The 19,058-nt window shown below is 41.6% G+C and overlaps 1 protein-coding gene across 8 annotated transcripts in view; it reads right to left on the reverse strand.

Moving 5' to 3' along the window:
• The window catches only part of BACH2 (BTB domain and CNC homolog 2), a 265,247-nt gene that overhangs the window by 63,078 nt on the left and 183,111 nt on the right, over positions 1 to 19,058 (reverse strand). For all 8 annotated transcript variants that reach the window (XM_030555959.1, XM_030555956.1, XM_030555953.1 and 5 more), the window contains one exon: positions 2,636 to 2,890. In XM_030555959.1, coding sequence (XP_030411819.1) covers positions 2,636 to 2,878 — 243 coding nt within the window. In that variant the 5' untranslated portion in view covers positions 2,879 to 2,890. The remainder of the gene's footprint in view (positions 1 to 2,635; positions 2,891 to 19,058) is intronic.

Here is a 19,058-nt window from a genome sequence, read left to right on the forward strand (position 1 = left end):
ACCAGTACCTGTATCTTATTCCTGCTCTGACTGAAACAGAATTATCTCAGTCAACCTAAAAAAAGGAAAACCTTGTTGCCATGTAATAAATCTACGTCAATGGAAAACTAACAACGCCTATCTCTTACATAGTACTTTATATTCTCAGACCACTGAAAAGTATTAAAAGCCAGATTCTCTGCTGGTATTGTTCCACTGACTTCAATGGAGTATGGTAGCAGAGACTTTAGCCCTAAATCTCTACAGCTGCTTTGCATTTTGCTTTTTTTTTTTTTAAGCAGTCTCACATTAAACTGAAAATAATGTTTATACTATTTATTTTAATGGCGGTTGTACATAATAGAAATCATGTATGGTTGGAATGATGTTACTTTTGAGGTAGGAACAGTCTTTATCTTTTAATAGCAGCGTCATGAGCAGGGCCGGCTCCAGGTCCCAGCGCGCCAGGTGCGTGCTTGGGGCGGCATGCCGCGGAGGGGCACTCTGCCAGTTGCCAGGAGGGCGGCAGGTGGCTCTGGTGGACCTCCCGCAGGCGTCCCTGCGGAAGGTCTACCGGAGCCGCGGGACTGGCGCGCAACAGAGCGCCCCTCGCGGCGTGCCGCCATACTTGGGGTGGCAAAATGGCTAGAGCCGGCCCTGGTCATGAGGTATGTTTCATATTCTTTTTTTTTTAAACCACCAAAAGTTGCTTTGCAATAAAGAGACTGCATACACCACCAAGTTAAATAGGTTTTTCTTCTGTAAGATTAGTAACTAACGTTGTGTAGAAACATAATGCAGGTACTAGTGTGTCCTATACGATATGAATGAAGTTTCAAGGAAACGGTACTAGACTACAGTTTATTTATGACAAATTATTTTTTACCCCATTTTGTTTTTAGTTTGCAAAGTCACATTGAAATTAATCGGGTACTTGCATCATCTATTTCAATCGGGCTCTGTGTAAATTAGCATAACCAGCAATAATACGGTGTAGAAATATAATGAATAGTAAGACTATTCTAGTCTCTGACATGGTTTAAATGACAACTGTACTGCTCAGGGTGCAGCTTTTTGACTGCCTTAAAACACAAAGGTGATGTACAACTAAACATGCATTAAAGTAACTTTAAGGTCAATTTAAACCTTCAAAAGCCAAGAAATGTAGAGACAACCTGAAAAATATATTTTAAAAACAGGACCTAAGAAGTTAGACACAAAATTATCTGAAGGAGCCAGAGGCAAAGGGGCATTCAATACATAACTGACTGAAGTTTACTGTTTTAGTTTCAGGACTCATGAAGTTACATTGACTGATTTCCACTGGTATTCACTAATTTGGACCACGATGTAACATCAAAGCTACAGTATTACTGTTGTAATAACTGTTTTAATATGAACAATAAATGGTGCTTCAGTAGAGCCAGCCAACAGGGAATCAGGTACGTGGAAATTTATGTAAATAGCCTAATTTTAAAAATGCTATTTTAATTCCAATGGGTATAAAATAATTAATGTTGAAACAATTTGTTAGTCTCATATCAGACCCTAGAACACCATTTACCTACTGATCAGGTAGCTTCATGCTCCTCTGACATGCCATAGATAACATCTTTACTACCACTGCATGCCTGTACAAGAGAGCAAGAGTAGCCCCAGTGAACTAGGTGAGTTACCTGGCACAGTGTACTTCCACCACAGAGCAGTGGGAAGCCGAATATTTTGTGACTCTGATGTGTCCAGGGGTTGTAGTCCAACACAACATCTCCTTGTGGCAAAGCCACAAGTGAGCCCTGTGTAGCTGTTAAGTCAGATTGATGCATGCTAGGGAATTGCAATGGAGTGGGAGCCAGCAGGTGTGATTTCATGGGAAACAACAACAAAAGATAAACTTTTCAGTGAGCTCTGTCTTTAATGCCCCCTGTCCACTGCTATTTGGATCATTTTGTATCTTTACAAAATGTATCTTTAACACCTACAAAATTATTTTCCGAAATAATTTGTTCAGCATATTTTTTTCAGCATAAATCACATGGCTTGAGGCAGTTAAATATCATACTAGTGTTGAGTGGAAGGGAAAGGAAACAAGGCTGAGTGAGAAATACAGGTAAAGGAACAAGAAGAACCAAAATACTTGCTGCTGAAAAGGGAAGGGTGGCAATGAGACCCAAAATAATGTGACAATTCAAATTATTTTTAAACAATAACCCACTTTCTGAGAGACAAATGGCCCTTTTAAATTTCCTGTCTAGAAAACCAGAAGAATATCAGGGTCCAGATAATGTACTGAATAGAGCTATATTCATGAAGTGACCTCTGTTTGGGTACTACTCTTTTAGCAGTGGTGAGAAAAAGAAGCTCAAACATTTTAAAGCTTTGCTATAGTAACTGGTTTTAAATGCTGGCTGCTTTTTTCCAGCAGAGATGATTCTGTGAATATGGTCATTCTTTAACTCTCAAAGGGTATCCAATAATTCTTAACCAGCCAAAACAGAAAAAAATCACAGCAGTCACGCAGAGGCAGATCCTAGAATCTGTGCTACATTTGGATTTATCTTTTAAGACCTTGAGGGTTAGCTGGCTAATAGCAAGTACACCATTACTGCCATGTAAGAGGGGTTTGTTTTTACAATAGAGGAATAATGACATACTGTACCTCCTCTGGCAGGCTGACAACGAGGTCATTTTCCGTCTGCCCAACCAGCGCCTGCAAGAAGTATTCACTGCAAGCAGCCAGCACAGCCCGGTGGGCTCGAAACTCTTTCCCCTCCACAATCAAAGTCACATCACAGAGAATATCCTGCTTCCGCTGGTCATTTAGGCACAGGAGGATATTGGTACAATGGACTGTTGACTCATACACATACATGGGGGATTCAGTCTTCTCATCCACAGACATTCCGTTCACACCCTAAAATAGAAACAGCAACAGTAAGGAGAGATATTGCTGAAGAGTTATTACAGCAATCACAATTTTAATAGCGAGAGCGAGATAACATCATAATTTGCGTCCTGCAAGATCTAGGCAGCGAAATTGAAGAACTGCTGATCAGCACATTAATTCTTAGTCTGAACAAAGAACTCAGGAAAGTTACCTGGAAAGACATTTACATTACACGTCTTTATTCTATGTCACTTTGTAGGCTTCCCCCCCTCCCACAATATAAAATCAAACTAGACTTCAGACTAGTCCACAAAATGCCTACAAATAAAACTACCAATAAATATTTAATTCTTATAAAATTAAAGTAATTACACATAAAACTTTGGAAAATTATAGTAAAAATAAAAATATGAGAATATTGAGTCTCCCACAGAAAGAGAAGGTTTTGACCTTGTCCTTCTGTTGTGTTATGGCAAGAAGCTTGACATTTAAGTTGAGATGTACACATTCCGGCGGAAAGCGCTTTTAGAATTTACACTGAAAACCCAGGCTTAGCTGCAAAGGAGCTGGCAGTTGTACATGACAAAGAACTCACCCAACTATGATGATTTTATTTCCTATTGTCTCAATAACAGATCTAGTTATTCTTAAAGATCAATGGGGGGAGTGAAAGATTTTTAGAATTTTTAGAATTAATTTATTCCCAGGTGTGGCTGAAGCTATGCAAATTCATTGGCTGTTTAAGACATTTACGGAGAAAGCAAAAGTAGTTTCTATTTCTTATCTTTCCAAATTAAGAATCCAAGGTCCTAGTCTTACAAGCTCATGTATGGACAGAATTCTGAATATCGTAGCTGGAGTTGACATAGCATAGGTTGACTTACTGCGCTGCATCGACAGGAGATGCTCTCTGATCGACTTACCTTACTTTTCTGGGGGAGCTGGAGTCCACCAGAGAGCGCTCTGCTGTGGATTTAGTGGGTCTTCATTAGACCCACTAAATCAACCCCCGCTGCATCAACTGCAGCAGTGTCAATCTCCCCAGTAGTGAAGACAAGACAGAGGTATCATGTGGGTGCAGAAGACTTTGTCCCTGTCTAGAAATTTGTAGAACCATGGGTTAAATAAATTTCTGACTGTGCATTTGTATGATGCATAGTATCCACTGCAAGAGTGTGAACAGGGAGATTCCTTATCTATTCCTGATATACAACTCCCTGTACCGTTGAACAAAATTATTTTTTCACTTACCTTCAACATCATCACTTGAGGGACCCCATGTGTATCTGAATAATTAAAACAATTTATTCCCCACCCTCCTATATCTTTATGGAGAGTTCTGTTTAGCACCAAAGTCAATCTTCTTGTTTGCTTTGCTTTCTCATCCTAATTTCTGTGGCAAGAAAAACAATGGAAATGTATTCTATGCTATATTTAGCCTCGGCAGGCAGAATTTAATTTTTATTTTTGGATAATTTCAATTGATAATACTGATGTTTATTTTTAAGCATTTTTTTAGATTATCAAATTCACTTTCCACAGCTGCAGGAAATTATGCGGGGGAGGGTCCAGACAATAATTATTTACTGACATTAGACATAAAGATTCAAAAAGTTAAAGCTTTATAACCAGTACAACACAGATTGTCAACATCACATATCAAAATACACAAAGTATATATCCTTAAATCAAACTCTAAGTTCTTAAGAAGCAATTTTTTTTTATTTTTATTTTTTTTTACTTTGCCTCTCTGTCCATTTCAATTATCATTGATGGAAATTTTGTTGTTGGTTTGTGTGTATACCCGTGAAATCAACATTTAATGCTAAAAATCTAATCCTTCCAAGCCTACCTATCAGGGAAGGTTCAGAGTCTTTACAGGTAATGGTTAAAAACCAATTTGTTTTGATACAATATAGTTTACATTACAAATACCTGAATCTACAGTATGAAACTGATGCCAAATTCCTCATTTGTTAAAAGCGGGTCTTTTAGATCATTTTTACTTGATAATTTTAGGTTTGTGGGCGCTTGTACTTGGTAAACTCAATTCAGTGCTATTTCTGTTGCTCCAGATTGAAACCTAGATATTTTTCCTAACAATCATGCTGCAAAAGATCCTAGCATTCACAAATATAGCAGAAAAAGGCTTCAGAATGGACCTGTTTTCTATATGTAAATGTATACTCACCTTTTCAATCCAAGAATATTCCTGAACTCAACTATATAACACAGGTCCTAGAACTTCTCCAAAGTAATTCCTAGAGCACATACATAGATGATATTCTGTCTGATTAGGGACAGTAGCAATGGATTAATACAAATGAAGTTTTAGACTTCTGTAAAGCAAAGAGACCACGATTGAGATCTTGCTTCAGTACAGACATCAAGATTGCTGACACGGGCATTCCAGAACTACTGTAGTAATTCCTAACAAGATGCTTATGATTTATGAATATTTTACATTTACTGATAAAGGCCAAGACTTTCAATAGTAGGTGCCTAAGGTTAAGTTCCTAAATAAGTGGCTTGATTTTCAGAAGTGCCAAATACCAGTCATCTCCCTCTCATTTGATTGTGTCTTTTTATAAGTATACACACAACTATCTATCTACAGTTGAGGAGCGTCATTTTGGTTTTCTGCAGTTTTACTGTGTGTTATGGGTTTGCTTTCTTAAATTGAGAAAATTTACACTCAAAAACTCTTCTCTTGAAGTGAGATTAATGATCAGAAATGGCTGCAATCATTTTATTAGGATTATGGTAATGTAAAAGAGAAAATGATACTCAGCTCAGCCCACTCACAGCTTTCTGTATAACTGATCTTAGATGCTAATGATAATGTAAAATAATGTTTTAAGTGGTCACTCCTGAGTAGTGTGAAATGTAAGATTTTACAAGAAAAATCTAGTGGGAAAATCTGAAAGTCGCAAATGACAATTAAATAGAGAATGCATATTTTTTCAGGCAAATCTCATGTCGATAATGTCTGAGATGATTCTGAAACTGTACAAGAACCTGAAACCTGGCAGATAATAAAAAGAATCAACTATATTTTTAGTATTTAAAAAGAAAAAAGAAAAAAAGACACTTTGCCTGAAGTTGCAATCCATTTAGTACAGTAATAGCACAATAAGCAAATATTTGTGTGAATCAAACACTGAATTCTTTGGTTACTAGTTAGTAATTTCCTTCTTTAACTATTGCTCTTATCAAAATTTTTAAAAACATTTATTATAAAGCTAGTGGAATGGTGAGAACATCACCATGCGTTTCCTCACTGGTTACACAGCAAGCTTTTAACTGATAGGAAAAGTGTTGGCATACAGAGGTCCCTGATTTGAATTTGATCTGTACTGATTGTCACTAACAGCCATTTCCACTGCAGCCAGTGGCTACTGGGTGCCTGATATGAAATGAATTGGTGGTCTAAGCCTAGTTTCTTGTATCCCAGACAGTTATTTGTTGCCACATGCTATAGCTGTAGAAGTGGAGGGTCCAGGCAGCCTTTCTATAGCAAACCACCATGTTGGAGAGGGGAGGCAGAAAAGGGTCTTATTAATTCAAGTATTGTGTGAAGACATCATTTGGCTCATATGAAGACAAAGATGACTATTTACTCAACGATGTGCAACATTAGGTCAGGGATACGATAGTGTGAGAGACAGATACTCTAAACCAGTGGTTCTCAAACTTCATTGTACCACGACCCCTTTCTGACAAACAACAAAAATTACTTCATAACCTCAGGAGAGGGGCCCAAAACCTGAGCCCGCCTAAGCCCTGCCAAAGCCCGAGCCCTATAGCTCCAGGCTGGCAGGCCAAAGCTGAAGCTCAAGGGCTTCAGCTCCATGCAGTGAGCCTGTAATCTGAGTCCTGCTGCCTAGGGCTGAAGCTCTCGGGCTTGGGCTTTGGCCTTGGCCTTGGGTAGTGGGTCTCGGGCTTCAACTCTGGGCCTCAGCAAGTCTAAGCCAGCTCTGACGACCCCATTCAAAGGGGGTAGCGACCCACAGTTTGAGAACTGCTGCTCTAAACACATCTGCTGTAATATCCCAGAAAAGGTTTATCGGGTGTTGCCTCAATTTGACTACAACATTCAATTTTAGCATGAAAGCCAGCAAGTAAAACTGTATAATTTACCATTAAGAATCACAGCACCAGATCCTGTGCAAAATGAATGGCATGAAATGCAAGCAAACATACTATAGAGACTGCATTAAGCCTTGTAGAAAAGGCTTTTCTCAGTTCTCTCTTGATCAAGTTAAGAGGATTGATGAAATGTTGTATTTTTTAGCTTCATTTAATAAATTACATTCTCTAATTCATTTTTTTCAAAAACTAATCACTTAGAATAAAGGTCTTAAGAATAATGGTAAAAAGAACTGCTTGAGCACAAGTTAAGAATCCCAGGTCAGACTTAGTTAGACTACATAGCAGACGTGCACAGAAATTGTCTGACAATGTTTCTTGTCCAATAGGATGCAGACAGTATTCTGAGCTTTTCTGCTGTTACACTGGCTGCAAAAGATGCCACAGGGAATTCATGTGAAAACAGCTATTTGAAGTGCTAGTCTAGAAACAGTTTATATTCCTTTCAGGATTAAAAATCCTACACATCTTTGTAGAGGGAAGCCGTTCAGTGCTTCAGACAATATGCAATGTAGTTCTGACGTGGAAATAAGGAAAACTGTTTAACAGGTCCCATCTCCCCACTTTCTCCTAAGTATCTTGTTCCATGATGATTACTTGCTTAATAATAGCAGAAGTTTGTTATTAGAAGAAACTGATTAAAGTTTGACCCATCAGTTAGCAAGTTCCTTAGAGCTGTGGAAAGTGACCAGCATTAAAATCTATTATTGTGAGCACTTAATTATTTACATTCCCATAAACAACAAAGGAATCATTTATAATCAATATAACCATTTATAACTTTGCTGCATTCCCTTAAAATAAACTATTGAAAAGCTTAATGATTAATTCAGTAGTTTCGAGAGCTCACTAACAACAGTAGACTATACACAAAGGTCTCTTCAGTGAACTCATTATTTAATTAATAAATGTTGAACACTGAACAGTTCATACTCATCTGAAACTCCCAAGTAGTGTGTTTTTAATCAATTAATTATCAATTACGACATCATAAAACATCAGCACAAAAATAGAAATAATGAAATTTAATTATACATTATTCTTCTTAGTTGCCACAAATACTATACAAGACTGATTTGGATTAATAATTCATATAGCAATAAAGTATCAGGAAAGATAATTATACAGTGCCACAATTCTCACACTGATTTTGGTAATTACAGATTACAACCATGTTAGCAATTTAAAAAGGTTAGAGAGCAGGAGTAATTTGCTATGTCATCCTCAGATACATTCATGTCTCTTTCTTTCAGAACCAAAGATAATTGAAAATACAATGGACCAATCAAGACTGCATGGGCCTGCCTACTGCCAAATATACTGTACCTGAGCCTTAGATCCTTTGTAACTGAGTCCTTAGTGATCAGCTTCTTGTTTTGTTTAAATAACTTGTGCTGCAAAGCACAAGGTAAGTTGCCAAGTGGAAAAAACCTCCAAAATAATAAAATATTCTTCAATAATTAGAAATGAAATCATGGACTATACTAGAGGACAATGAATAGACGCAAAGTCTTTACATCCAATATCACTGTTGCCTATGCAGGGTGAATAGTAGAGCTAGTTGGTGGGTAAATGCTGATTCATTGAAACAGTTTCTCAGGTCTGGGAGGGAATTTCTGGGGAGATACAGGAAGATCAAGCCATTCACTGGCCTACTGGCTATTCTGGGGTTGGGGAATGTCTGTTTTTCACAAAAAATTGAAAAGGTCACGATTTGGCTACAATGTGGAATGAAAACTAATTTCAAAACACAAAAAGAATTCTTGTTTTCTGGCCGGCCCTATAGAATAACACATATGGAAGCTGTCCAACCCTACTGCTAAGGCGATTTATATAATGTGACCTGTCAAACTCCTCCTTGTGCTCTTCCACATGCTTAGAGTTAGTTGAGAATACTGAAAATTCATTTCTAACCTTAGAATAGATGGAGACTTATTAACAGGCACAGAATTTTGGAAGCTTACTTATTGTACAGTTGTGCATAAACACAGCAGAATATTGGCTATAGAAAGTAGAGAGGTTCCAGTGCAAAAACAGATTGTAAAGCTCCTTCAGGGCAGAACTAGATTTTACTGTACATTTGTGTAGCGCCTAGCACAGTATGGCCCTGATACTTGGTAGGGGCCTTTAGGTATGACTGCAATATAAATAAAACTAAACACACTAACAGAATAGGGACAATGTATAGAACTAAGTGATTACTATGGATGTCTTCCAGTTTTGGAAAGATCCCTATCTTTGATTCATTCTGCTGAACACAAAATAAAGGGAGTAAACATCCATGATCTGACAAGGAGAAGGCTCCCAACTTTTCATGCGTAACTGTAATTTGGCTGGATGACACTGCAAGACAGTTGATTTCAGCTGGATGCTTGGTTCAATATAAATTGAGGGAGATTGTGCTATTTGCACCCAATGAGACAGCATAGTAGGCCTCATGCCATGAAACTATAACTAAATGTATACATACTTAGATGTCTGTATACTAATGCCAGAAGTATGGAGAACGAACAGGAAGAACAGGAAATACTACTGAATAACCACAATTACAAAATAATTGCCATCAGAGATTTGGGGGTATAATTCACATGAATGGAATATTGGTAAACAAGGATATAGCTTGTTCAGAAAGGACAGGCCGGGAAAAAAAGGAAGAGGTGTTGCTCTCAGTACCAAAGATGTATATCCTTACACTGAGGTTGAGATAGAAGTGGGAGGCAGAATTGCTGAAAGTCTCTGGGTAAGGATAAAAGGAGTAAAAAACAAGGGTGATTAATGGTAGGGCACCTACTATAGATAACCTAAACAGGAAGAAGAGGTGGATGAAGCTAACAAAATCATCCAAACCACAGGACCTGAGTAGTGATGGGGTACATCAGCTACCCAGACATCTGTTGGGAAAATAATACAAGGAACACATCATCCAACAGGTTCTCGGAATACAGTGGAGACAACTTTTTATTACAGAAGGTAGAAAGGTTGTTCTAGATTTGATTCTGACAAATAAGGAGGAACTGGTTGAGAATTTGAAAGTCAGCATGGATGAAAGTCAGTACCTGGTTTACAATGGCGCTGGTGGCGCCATGCAGCTGGGCCCATGCTCAGAAGTGGTCCCGGCCTGTTCTGCTTGCACTGAACCCCGATACCCCACTGGTTCCTCTCCCAGCCCCCACTTTCTCCGCTTGGCTGGCCCACCCCCTGACTTCACCTGCCATCTCCTCTCTTTCTCCTGACCGGACCCCAGTGCACTTCCAGCTTCGTGCAGTCTCTGCTTCCCACTACTCGTGGGGTGTCTGTCTCCCTGGAGCTGAGATGCCTGGGACTGGTGCAAAAGCCTGGCCAGTTTCAGCCAGTTGGGAGGGAGGACAGTGTGGGGGACTTGGTTGGGCCACTCCAGGCAAGTGGGTCCTCAGGACCAACCTGGCCTGGCTGACCTCACCACTTCTGAAGCACCGGAGCAATTCCCTGCCCTGGGACCAGCCCTGGCTGCGCTGCCAGCTCAGCCTGGTAGACAGTCACCTCCCAGCAGGGCTGGTGAAAGTGGCCAGAAGGCAGGGTATGGGGGAGTGGATCTCGGCGGGGAAGATGTGTGTGTTGGGGTGCTAGGGAGCGGAGGTTCTGTGTAAGGTGTTTGGCAGTTGTGGTGGGGATGTGGACAGGGAGGCTCTGGACAGAGAGGAGTTGTGCAGGGTGCTGTGCAGTTGTGGAGGGGGTCTGTGTGTCTGTGGGGGCTCTCAGAGCGGTGCTCATGTTGGGCAGGAGGCGGCGGGGGACTTTGTGGTATGGTATAGGCCTGCCCCTAAAGGGAAGGGGCATGCTGGCAACACAGGGCCAGGCGGGCCACTGTGCATTTGGCAACTGCTGATTTGTAAATAGTACACTCATACTAGACTGGGTGGAGCAGGGCCGCCCCTGTCATGCCATGCCCCATTGCCTCTGTCTGGCCACTCGCTCTGGGGACTGACCTCCCCATGCCATGTTCCACTGTCTCCATGGGGGCCCACAAGGGTTAATCCGGCCCTGGCAAGTGATCATGAAATGTTAAGAGTTCATGATCCAAGGAGTGGTAGGAGGGAAAACAGCAGAATAAAGACAGTGGACTTCTAGAAGGCAGACTTCAGCAGACTCAGAGAACTGGTAGGTAAGATCCCATAGAAAGCAAATCTAAGGGAAAAAAGAGTTCAGGAGAGTTGGCAGGTTTTTAAAGAGAGGTTATTAAGGGCTGTCATAACCTAGTCCCAGATTTGGACCTTAGCATCCAAAATATGGGGGTTAGCATGAAAACCTCCAAGCTTAGTTACCAGCTTGGACCTGGTAAAGCTGCCACCACCCAAAAAATTAGAGTGTTTTGGGGTACTCTGGTCCCCCCCAAAAACCTTCCCTGGGGACCCCAAGACCCAAATCCCTTGAGTCTCACAACAAAGGAAAATAAACCTTTCCCTTCCCCGCTCCAGGTGTTCCTGGAGAGATACACAGAAGCAAGCTCCGTGAATCTAAACAGAGGGATTCCACCCTCTCTATTTCCAGTCCTGGAAAGAGAAGTACTTCCCTCTTCACCCAGAGGGTATGCAAAGTCAGGCTAGTAAATCTAACACACACAGATTTCCCCCTGACTTCTTCCTCCCACCAATTCCCTGGTGAGTACAGACTCAATTCCCTGGAGTTCCCCACTAAAGAAAAACTCCAACAGGTCTTAAAAAGAAAGCTTTATATAAAAAGAAAGAAAAAATACATAAAAATGGTCTCTCTATATCAAGGTGACAAATACAGGGTCAATTGCTTAAAAGAAATATTGAATAAACAGCCTTATTCAAAAAGAATACAATTCAAAGCACTCCAGCAACTACACACATGTAAATACAAAATAAAAAAAAAACATATAAATCACTGTCTTATATTTTTTGTACTTACAACTGGGAAACAGAAGATTAGAAAGCAGGAAACAGAAAAATCCTTCCCATAGCCGAGAGGGACAGATTCAAGACAAAGAACAAAGGACCCACACACAAACTTCCCTCCACCCAGATTTGAAAAAATCTTGTTTCCTGATTGGTCCTCTGGTCAGGTGTTTCAGGTTACTTCTTTCCAGGTGTAAGAGACATTAACCCTTAGCTATCTGTTTATGACAAGGGCACAAGAACAAACTATCCCAATGTGAAGGAAAATAGGAGGGACCACCCTAGAGAGCCATACAAAAAATGAAAAATATATATAAAAACCCAACAACAAAAGCTCATAGGGACATAATTAGAAAGGCCAAGGCACGAAAGGAGATTAAACTTTATGTCTCTAGCTAGTTTAACAAGAAAACATTACAAATACAGTAGAAGCAAAAGGAAGACCAACGACACGGTAGGCCCATTACTCAAAGAGGAGGGAAAGACCATAACAATGGCCGAAGTATTAAAAGACTTTTTTTGTTTCAGTTTTCACCACAAAGGTTAGCAGTGATCAGGTGACTAGCATAATGAACATCAGTGTAAATGGAGCAGAAACTGAGGCTAAAATAGGAAAAGAACAAGTTAAGAAGCAGTTAGACAAATCAGAGTCTTCAAGTTGGTAGTGCCCCACAAAATGCATCCTAGAATACTTAAGGAACTGGCTGGAGTGATCTGAACCATTTTCTGAAAACTTATGGGGGACAGGAGAGATCCTAGAGAACTAGAACAGGGCAAATATAGTACATATCTATAAAGAGGGACATAAGGACAACCCAGGGAATTACAGATTAGTCAGCTTAACTTCGGTACCCAGAAAAATAATGGAGCAAATAAACAATCAAATCAAATAACAATAATAAGGTGACATACAACTATCAACATGGACTTGTCAAGAACAAATCACATGGAATCAACCTAATATCCATCTTTGTGGATAAAGAGCTTTGTGGATAAAGGGAAAGCAGTAGTTGTGATATATCTTGACTTTAGTATGGCTCTTGATATTGTCTCACATGACTGTCTCATTAGCAAAGTAGGGAAATATAGCCTAGATCAGAGGTGGGCAAACTATGGCCACCGGGCTGTATCTGGCCCACCAGCTGTTTTAAGCCAGCCCTCAAGCTCCGGCTGGGGAGCAGGGTCTGGGGCTTGCCCTGCTCTGGCACTCCAGCCAGGGCACAGGATTGAGGGCCACTCCACGTGGCTCCCAGAGCAGCCGTATGACCCTGCTCCAACACTCCAGCCGGAGACCAGGGTCAGGAGTTGCTTCACACGGCTCCTGGAAGCAGCGGCATACCCTCCCTCTCCCCCATCGCTCCAGCCTGGGAGCAGGGTGAGGGGCTGCTCCACGCAGCTCTCCGAAGCCATTGGATGGCCCCACTCCGTCTCCTACGCACTCCAATGGCCCTGCTCCAATGGCTCCCTCTGATGTTCCAGTGGAAGCTGCAGGGGCAGTGCCTGAGGACGGGGCAGCGCGCAGAGCTGCCTGGCCGCACCTCTGCATAGGAGCCGGAGAAGGGACATGTCACTGCTTTGGGGACCCGCTTGAGGTAAGCGCTGCCCAGAGCCTGCATCTCTGAGCTTCTCCCCATGTCCCAACCCCTTTCCCCAGCCCTGATTCCCCTCTTGCCCTCTGAAACCCTCAATCCCAGCCTGGAAAATCCTCCTACACCCAAACTCTTTATCCCCAGCCCCACCCCAGAGCCCGCACCCCAACCCCACTTTTGTGAGCATTCATGGCCCACCATACCATTTCTATTCCCAGATGTGGCCCTTGGGCCAAAAATTTTGCCCACCCCTGGCCTAGATTAACCTACTATAAGGTGGGTTCATAACTGGTTGGAAAACTAGTCAAAGAGTAGCAATCGATGGTTCACATTCAAGCTGGAAGGACATACTGAGTGGGGATCCGCAGGGGTGTGTCTTGGGTTCAGTTCTATTCAATATCTTAATAAATAACTTGGATAATGGCACACAGAGTACACTTATGCTTTGCAGACAATACCAAGCTGGGCAGGGTTGCAAGCTCTTTGCAGGACAGTATTAAGGTAGTAAATGATCTAAACCAGGGGTAGGCAACCTACGGCATATGTGCCGAAAGTGGCACATAAGCTGATTTTCAGCGGCACTCACACTGCCTGGATCCTGGCCACTGGTCCAGGGAGATCTGCATTTTAATTTAATTTTAAATGAAGCTTCTTAAACATTTTGAAAACCTTATTTACTTTACATACAACAATAGTTTAGTTATATATTATAGACTTATAGAAAGAGACCTTCTAAAACCATTAAAATATATTAACGGCACACACAACCTTAAATTAGAGTGAATAAATGAAGACTCGGCACACTACTTCTGAAAGGTTGCCGACCCCTGATCTAAACTAACTGAAGACACCCTCATATACTTAGATGATCTAATTTATTTCCACAAAACATGGGAGAAACATCTGCTAGGAGTGAAAATGATTCTAAAGCTTTTTAAAGAGGCAGAGTTTAAACTTTCAGGAAACAAATGTCAGCATGTGAGAAGCTGGAGCACCTTCCCAGGACACAGCAAAGATGGGTTGGAGCACAAATCCCAGAAACTGAATGTTACAGACTCATAGACTTTAAGGTCAGAAGGGACCAATGTGATCATCTAGTCTGACCTCCTGCACAAAGCAGGCCACAGAATCCTACCCATCCACTTCTATAACAAACCCCTAACCTATGTCCAAGTTATTGAAGTCCTCAAATTGTGGTTTGAAGACCTCAAGCTGCAGAGAATCCACCAGCAAGTGACCCATGCCCCACGCTGCAGGGGAAGGCGAAAAACCTCCAGGGCCTCTGCCAATCTGCCCTGGAGGAAAATTCCTTCCCGACCCCAAATATGGCGATCAGCTAAACCCTGAGCATGTGGGCAAGACTCACCAGCCAGCAGGAAAGAATTCTCTGCAGTAACTCAGATCCCATCCTATTCAACATCCCATCACCGCCCACATGGCAATGTTATAATGGACTAGAAGGTTTCTACAAATGTACAGGCAATACAGTGGTTTGTTGGCCTTTGTGGATTCTACGGGAAGTTTGTACAACATTTAGCTGGTATAATGGTGCTGCCCATTCTGCGAACTAAAAGCAATTCTGTCTGGACAGAGCAACATCAAAAAGCATTTCAGTGATGGAAAGGAGTTCTAAACCATGCTGTGCTTAAATTCCTGGATCCACTCCATCCATTACTGGTAACTGTGATGCTCAAACAGTTGCTGTTGGATTTGCCTTTGAACAAACTGATGACCTGGGTGGGAAGGGATAGCTCAGTGGTTTGAGCATTGGCCTACTAAACCCAGGGTTTTGAGCTCAGTCCTTGAGGGGGCCATTTAGGGATCTGGGGCAAAAATCTGTCTAGGGATTGGGCCTGTTTTGAGCAGGGGATGGGCTAGATGACCTTCTGAGGTCCTTTCCAACCCTGATACTCTATAATTCACCTGCAAATAAAATGAGAGGTAAACCAAGTATTTGGCTGCAGAACTGGAGTGTTCGGTTATTGTGGAGGCCCTCGAGGCCTATTTTCTCTATATACAGTAGTTGGAATTCAGTTTGCACAGACAACGGTGTCCTGCAGTGGCTCCTTATCAAGTACAATCCAGCATACCTGTGGAGATGGATTCACAAACTGACTATACAGTCACAGTTCACCATATACCTGGAAAGCTAAGCGGTTGCAGATGCTCTCAGCCACATGAGGGCAGTGAGAGCCTGGTCTTATGAGAACATCTGACAAGAACAATCTAAGGGCTGGTCCAGACTGGGGGGGGGGAAATCGATCTTAGATACGCAACTTCAGCTACGTGAATAACATAGCTGAAGTCAAATATCTAAGATCGGATTACTCACCCGTCCAGATGGCGCGGGATCGATGTCCGCAGCTCTCCGTGCCGATTCCGGAACTCCGTTCGGGTTCCGGAATCGATATAAGCACGCTCGGGGGATCGATATATCGCATCTAGATTAGATGCGATATATCGATCCCCGAGCAATCGATTTTAACCCGCCGATACGGCGGGTAGTCTGGACGTACCCTAAGTCTCTGCCTTATGTTTGGTGCATCAGCAGATCTACTGAAGGAGACCCATATTGGGAAGTTTAACACAATTCAGGAATCCATTAATCCACCACTTCATGCTGGTGCATGAAGGTACCAGGATCATCTTGCCAGCAAACAGTACTAAAGTATTTTCATGACAACAAAGTGGAAGGCCTGCTGAGGTATGAAAAGACACAGAGCCAGGTACTGACATATTTTTTGGCTGGGCATGGCTGCAAATGTTAAGAACTGGTTACTTTCCTGTCTTATCCATCCAGAAAGGAAAGCAAAGGCAAGGAGAGGCTGTACTTTTCAGGGAAAATGCCCCAATCTAGTAAACAGTGGGAGTTCATACAGATTGACTTGAAAGATCCACTAGCAGAAATACCAACTGGAAATTAGTATTTGCATGTAGTGTCTGACATCTCAAACTATTTGGTGACGCAGCCACTAAAGGATAAAAGGACAAACAGCTATGACTGCACTAATGAAAACATGTACGAAACAAGCTGCATCTGCTGTGATCGGAGGAAGAAATGTGAATTGTGGTTATTACACAAGGTTTGTTGATAACTCCAGATAACCAAGGTGAATAACAGTGTCATCAACCCTTTGAGTAATGAAGAAGCAGGAGTGGAGTGACTAAACCACACCACTAGTTCTGTGCTTATAATCTTAGTCAGTGAACACCAACAGGACTGCAATATGAAGATACATGCAAATACAAAAGGTAACTGCAGCCAGCATTCAACTACCCATTACTCTCCTGAGATTATTTTTGGACTCAGCAAACCCACGTTTCCCTTAGACTTCATATTCAGGCAGTAAGAATAGGCAAGACCCCCCTGCACTTACACAGATAGGAGACACAACAAAGTCTTATATCAATGTTCCAGAAAGGGAGGAACAAAAACTGGAAACAAGCATGCCAGGCACAAGATGCTAGGAAAAAAAGAGAATTACAGTCCCATCCAGGAAGGAGAGAAGGTGTGGCTATGCAACTGGAAAAAGCAGCCTGGAGAAAATCCCAAACTTACTCCTTTTAGGAGGGGACATTACATGTAATTAAAAAAAGTAAACAATGTATTTGTGCCGACACAAAAAGCGAGTCCCTTGTAATGCATCAATAACTCATGCACAGATTCATTAAAAGAAAGGGGAGGGCAAACATTGAGGATGCTCATCATCTCAGAGGGATGGAGAAGAGGATTTGGAGTTACTCCAGCAGGTTCCTGTGCCTTCTAATAGGAGACTGGTTGTGGAAAATTGCCAGGCTGTTCTTGGGACTTCAACACTCTGCATTCGGCAACTGTTGGTCTACAACAGATAGGCCTGACTTAGAGAACATGTATCTGTATGCATTGATATTCTAGATCCAGCTCTAAGTGATGTCTCCATGACTGAACATAGGACTTGAGCAGGCAGAACTACATGGTAACTGCATGGGTGGCAGACTATCTGGATTCCTAGGAGTTACTGTTTTAAGTTATTATTTAACTGGAGGGGAGAAGTTTTAACGATCAGTGCAGACAGCACCTCTAGCAGTAGATGGTGCGGTATTTTTAATCTTATTATGAAGTTGTTGCCTTTGATATTTTGTTGTATCTGATCTGTGGGTTTTAGTGGGAAGTTCATTCCTGCCAGTGCGCATTGGAGTTGGTACATGCAGTTTTCAATAAATCCTTGTGATTCTATAAGCGAGTTTTACAATATATACGTAGAAAGTGACAAACTTGACTTGGGAAGAAAAATGTTGTTATGTCTCCTCTCTCGGTTCCCATTTCTGCTACTCCTTACAGTGCACTGATTATGACAACTGGGGGCTAACCCAGATCCATCACACTACTGCTAAGCATTGCCTCCTCAGAAGCTGTCCGGAGTGGGGTATGCCCAAAGCAGTAATAGTGCCAGGATGACTGTTAGACAAAACAATATAAATATGTATTTTTAAATGATCAAAAGTTTCAGTGCACTGGGGAGAGATCACATGGCACTCTGTTGAATTATTTTACTGGGTAGATTGGATGGGCAGACATAGCAATTTGGTGAAAAAAAATAATTGGGTAAATAATTTCTTCTCTCTCTCCAGAAGTCTCATATCTGCCATGTCTTACAGTGTGGTACTTACAACAATGCAGATGCCTACGAGGGAATACAAATCTAAGTATATGCATTTCAAAGTTCCATATGGACTATAATTTGTAATGAGGTACTACAGATCCCAGTACTCATTTCCTGAAGACTGCATTGGCTAAGGCTTGTAAGTCTTACTATGCTTTGAAAAACAAAGTGTGCTGAGGTCCAGGTGACAGCTTTGTAAGAACCTATCAGAGGCCTGAGCTCTTTCCACTCAGGAGGCAGCCAGTGATCTATGGAAGATATGTGAGCTTTTCAGGAAAAGTCTTGCCATTTGCTTTGTATGCTTCAGATATCAAGCATCGATCTACCTTACAACTGAGGATTTGGAGATTCTCCTTTCACTACAGAGTGGTAGAAAGCGCATGAGTTTGATTTTCGGAAGTTTTCAGTTTTTGACATATGTATCCTCACCTCTCTTCTGATATCCCGTTTCTGTGCCATCTTATCTCATAAGGCTATTTTTGGGAGAATGAAAAAAGCACAACATCCTGAAAAAGTGAGCCATACTCAGGGTGAATGCTGCATCGGTCTTCAGGGCTCTGTGGAATGTGCAACTCTAGGGTACTATAGAGAGGGATCCCTGTTTCAAAATTCTTCTTGACATTATGATTACGATGAGGAAGGCCAATTTGATAGCAAGTACAGTAACTCCTCGCTTAATGTTGTAGTTATGTTCCTGAAAAATGTGACTAAGCAAAATGATGTTAAGTGAATCCAATTTTCCCATAAGAATTAATGTAAATGGGGGAGCTTGGTTGAGGTGGTGAAGTCAGAGCGTCGAAGAGTGTGGGATATTTCCCAGGGAATGCCTTGCTGCTAAATGATGAACTAGCACTCGGCTGAGCCCTCAAGGGTTAACACGTTGTTGTTAATCTAGCCTCATGCTCTACAAGGCAGC

The sequence above is a fragment of the Gopherus evgoodei genome, chromosome 3, assembly GCF_007399415.2.
Source record: "Gopherus evgoodei ecotype Sinaloan lineage chromosome 3, rGopEvg1_v1.p, whole genome shotgun sequence".
In the NCBI taxonomy this organism is placed as follows: Eukaryota; Metazoa; Chordata; order Testudines; family Testudinidae; genus Gopherus; species Gopherus evgoodei.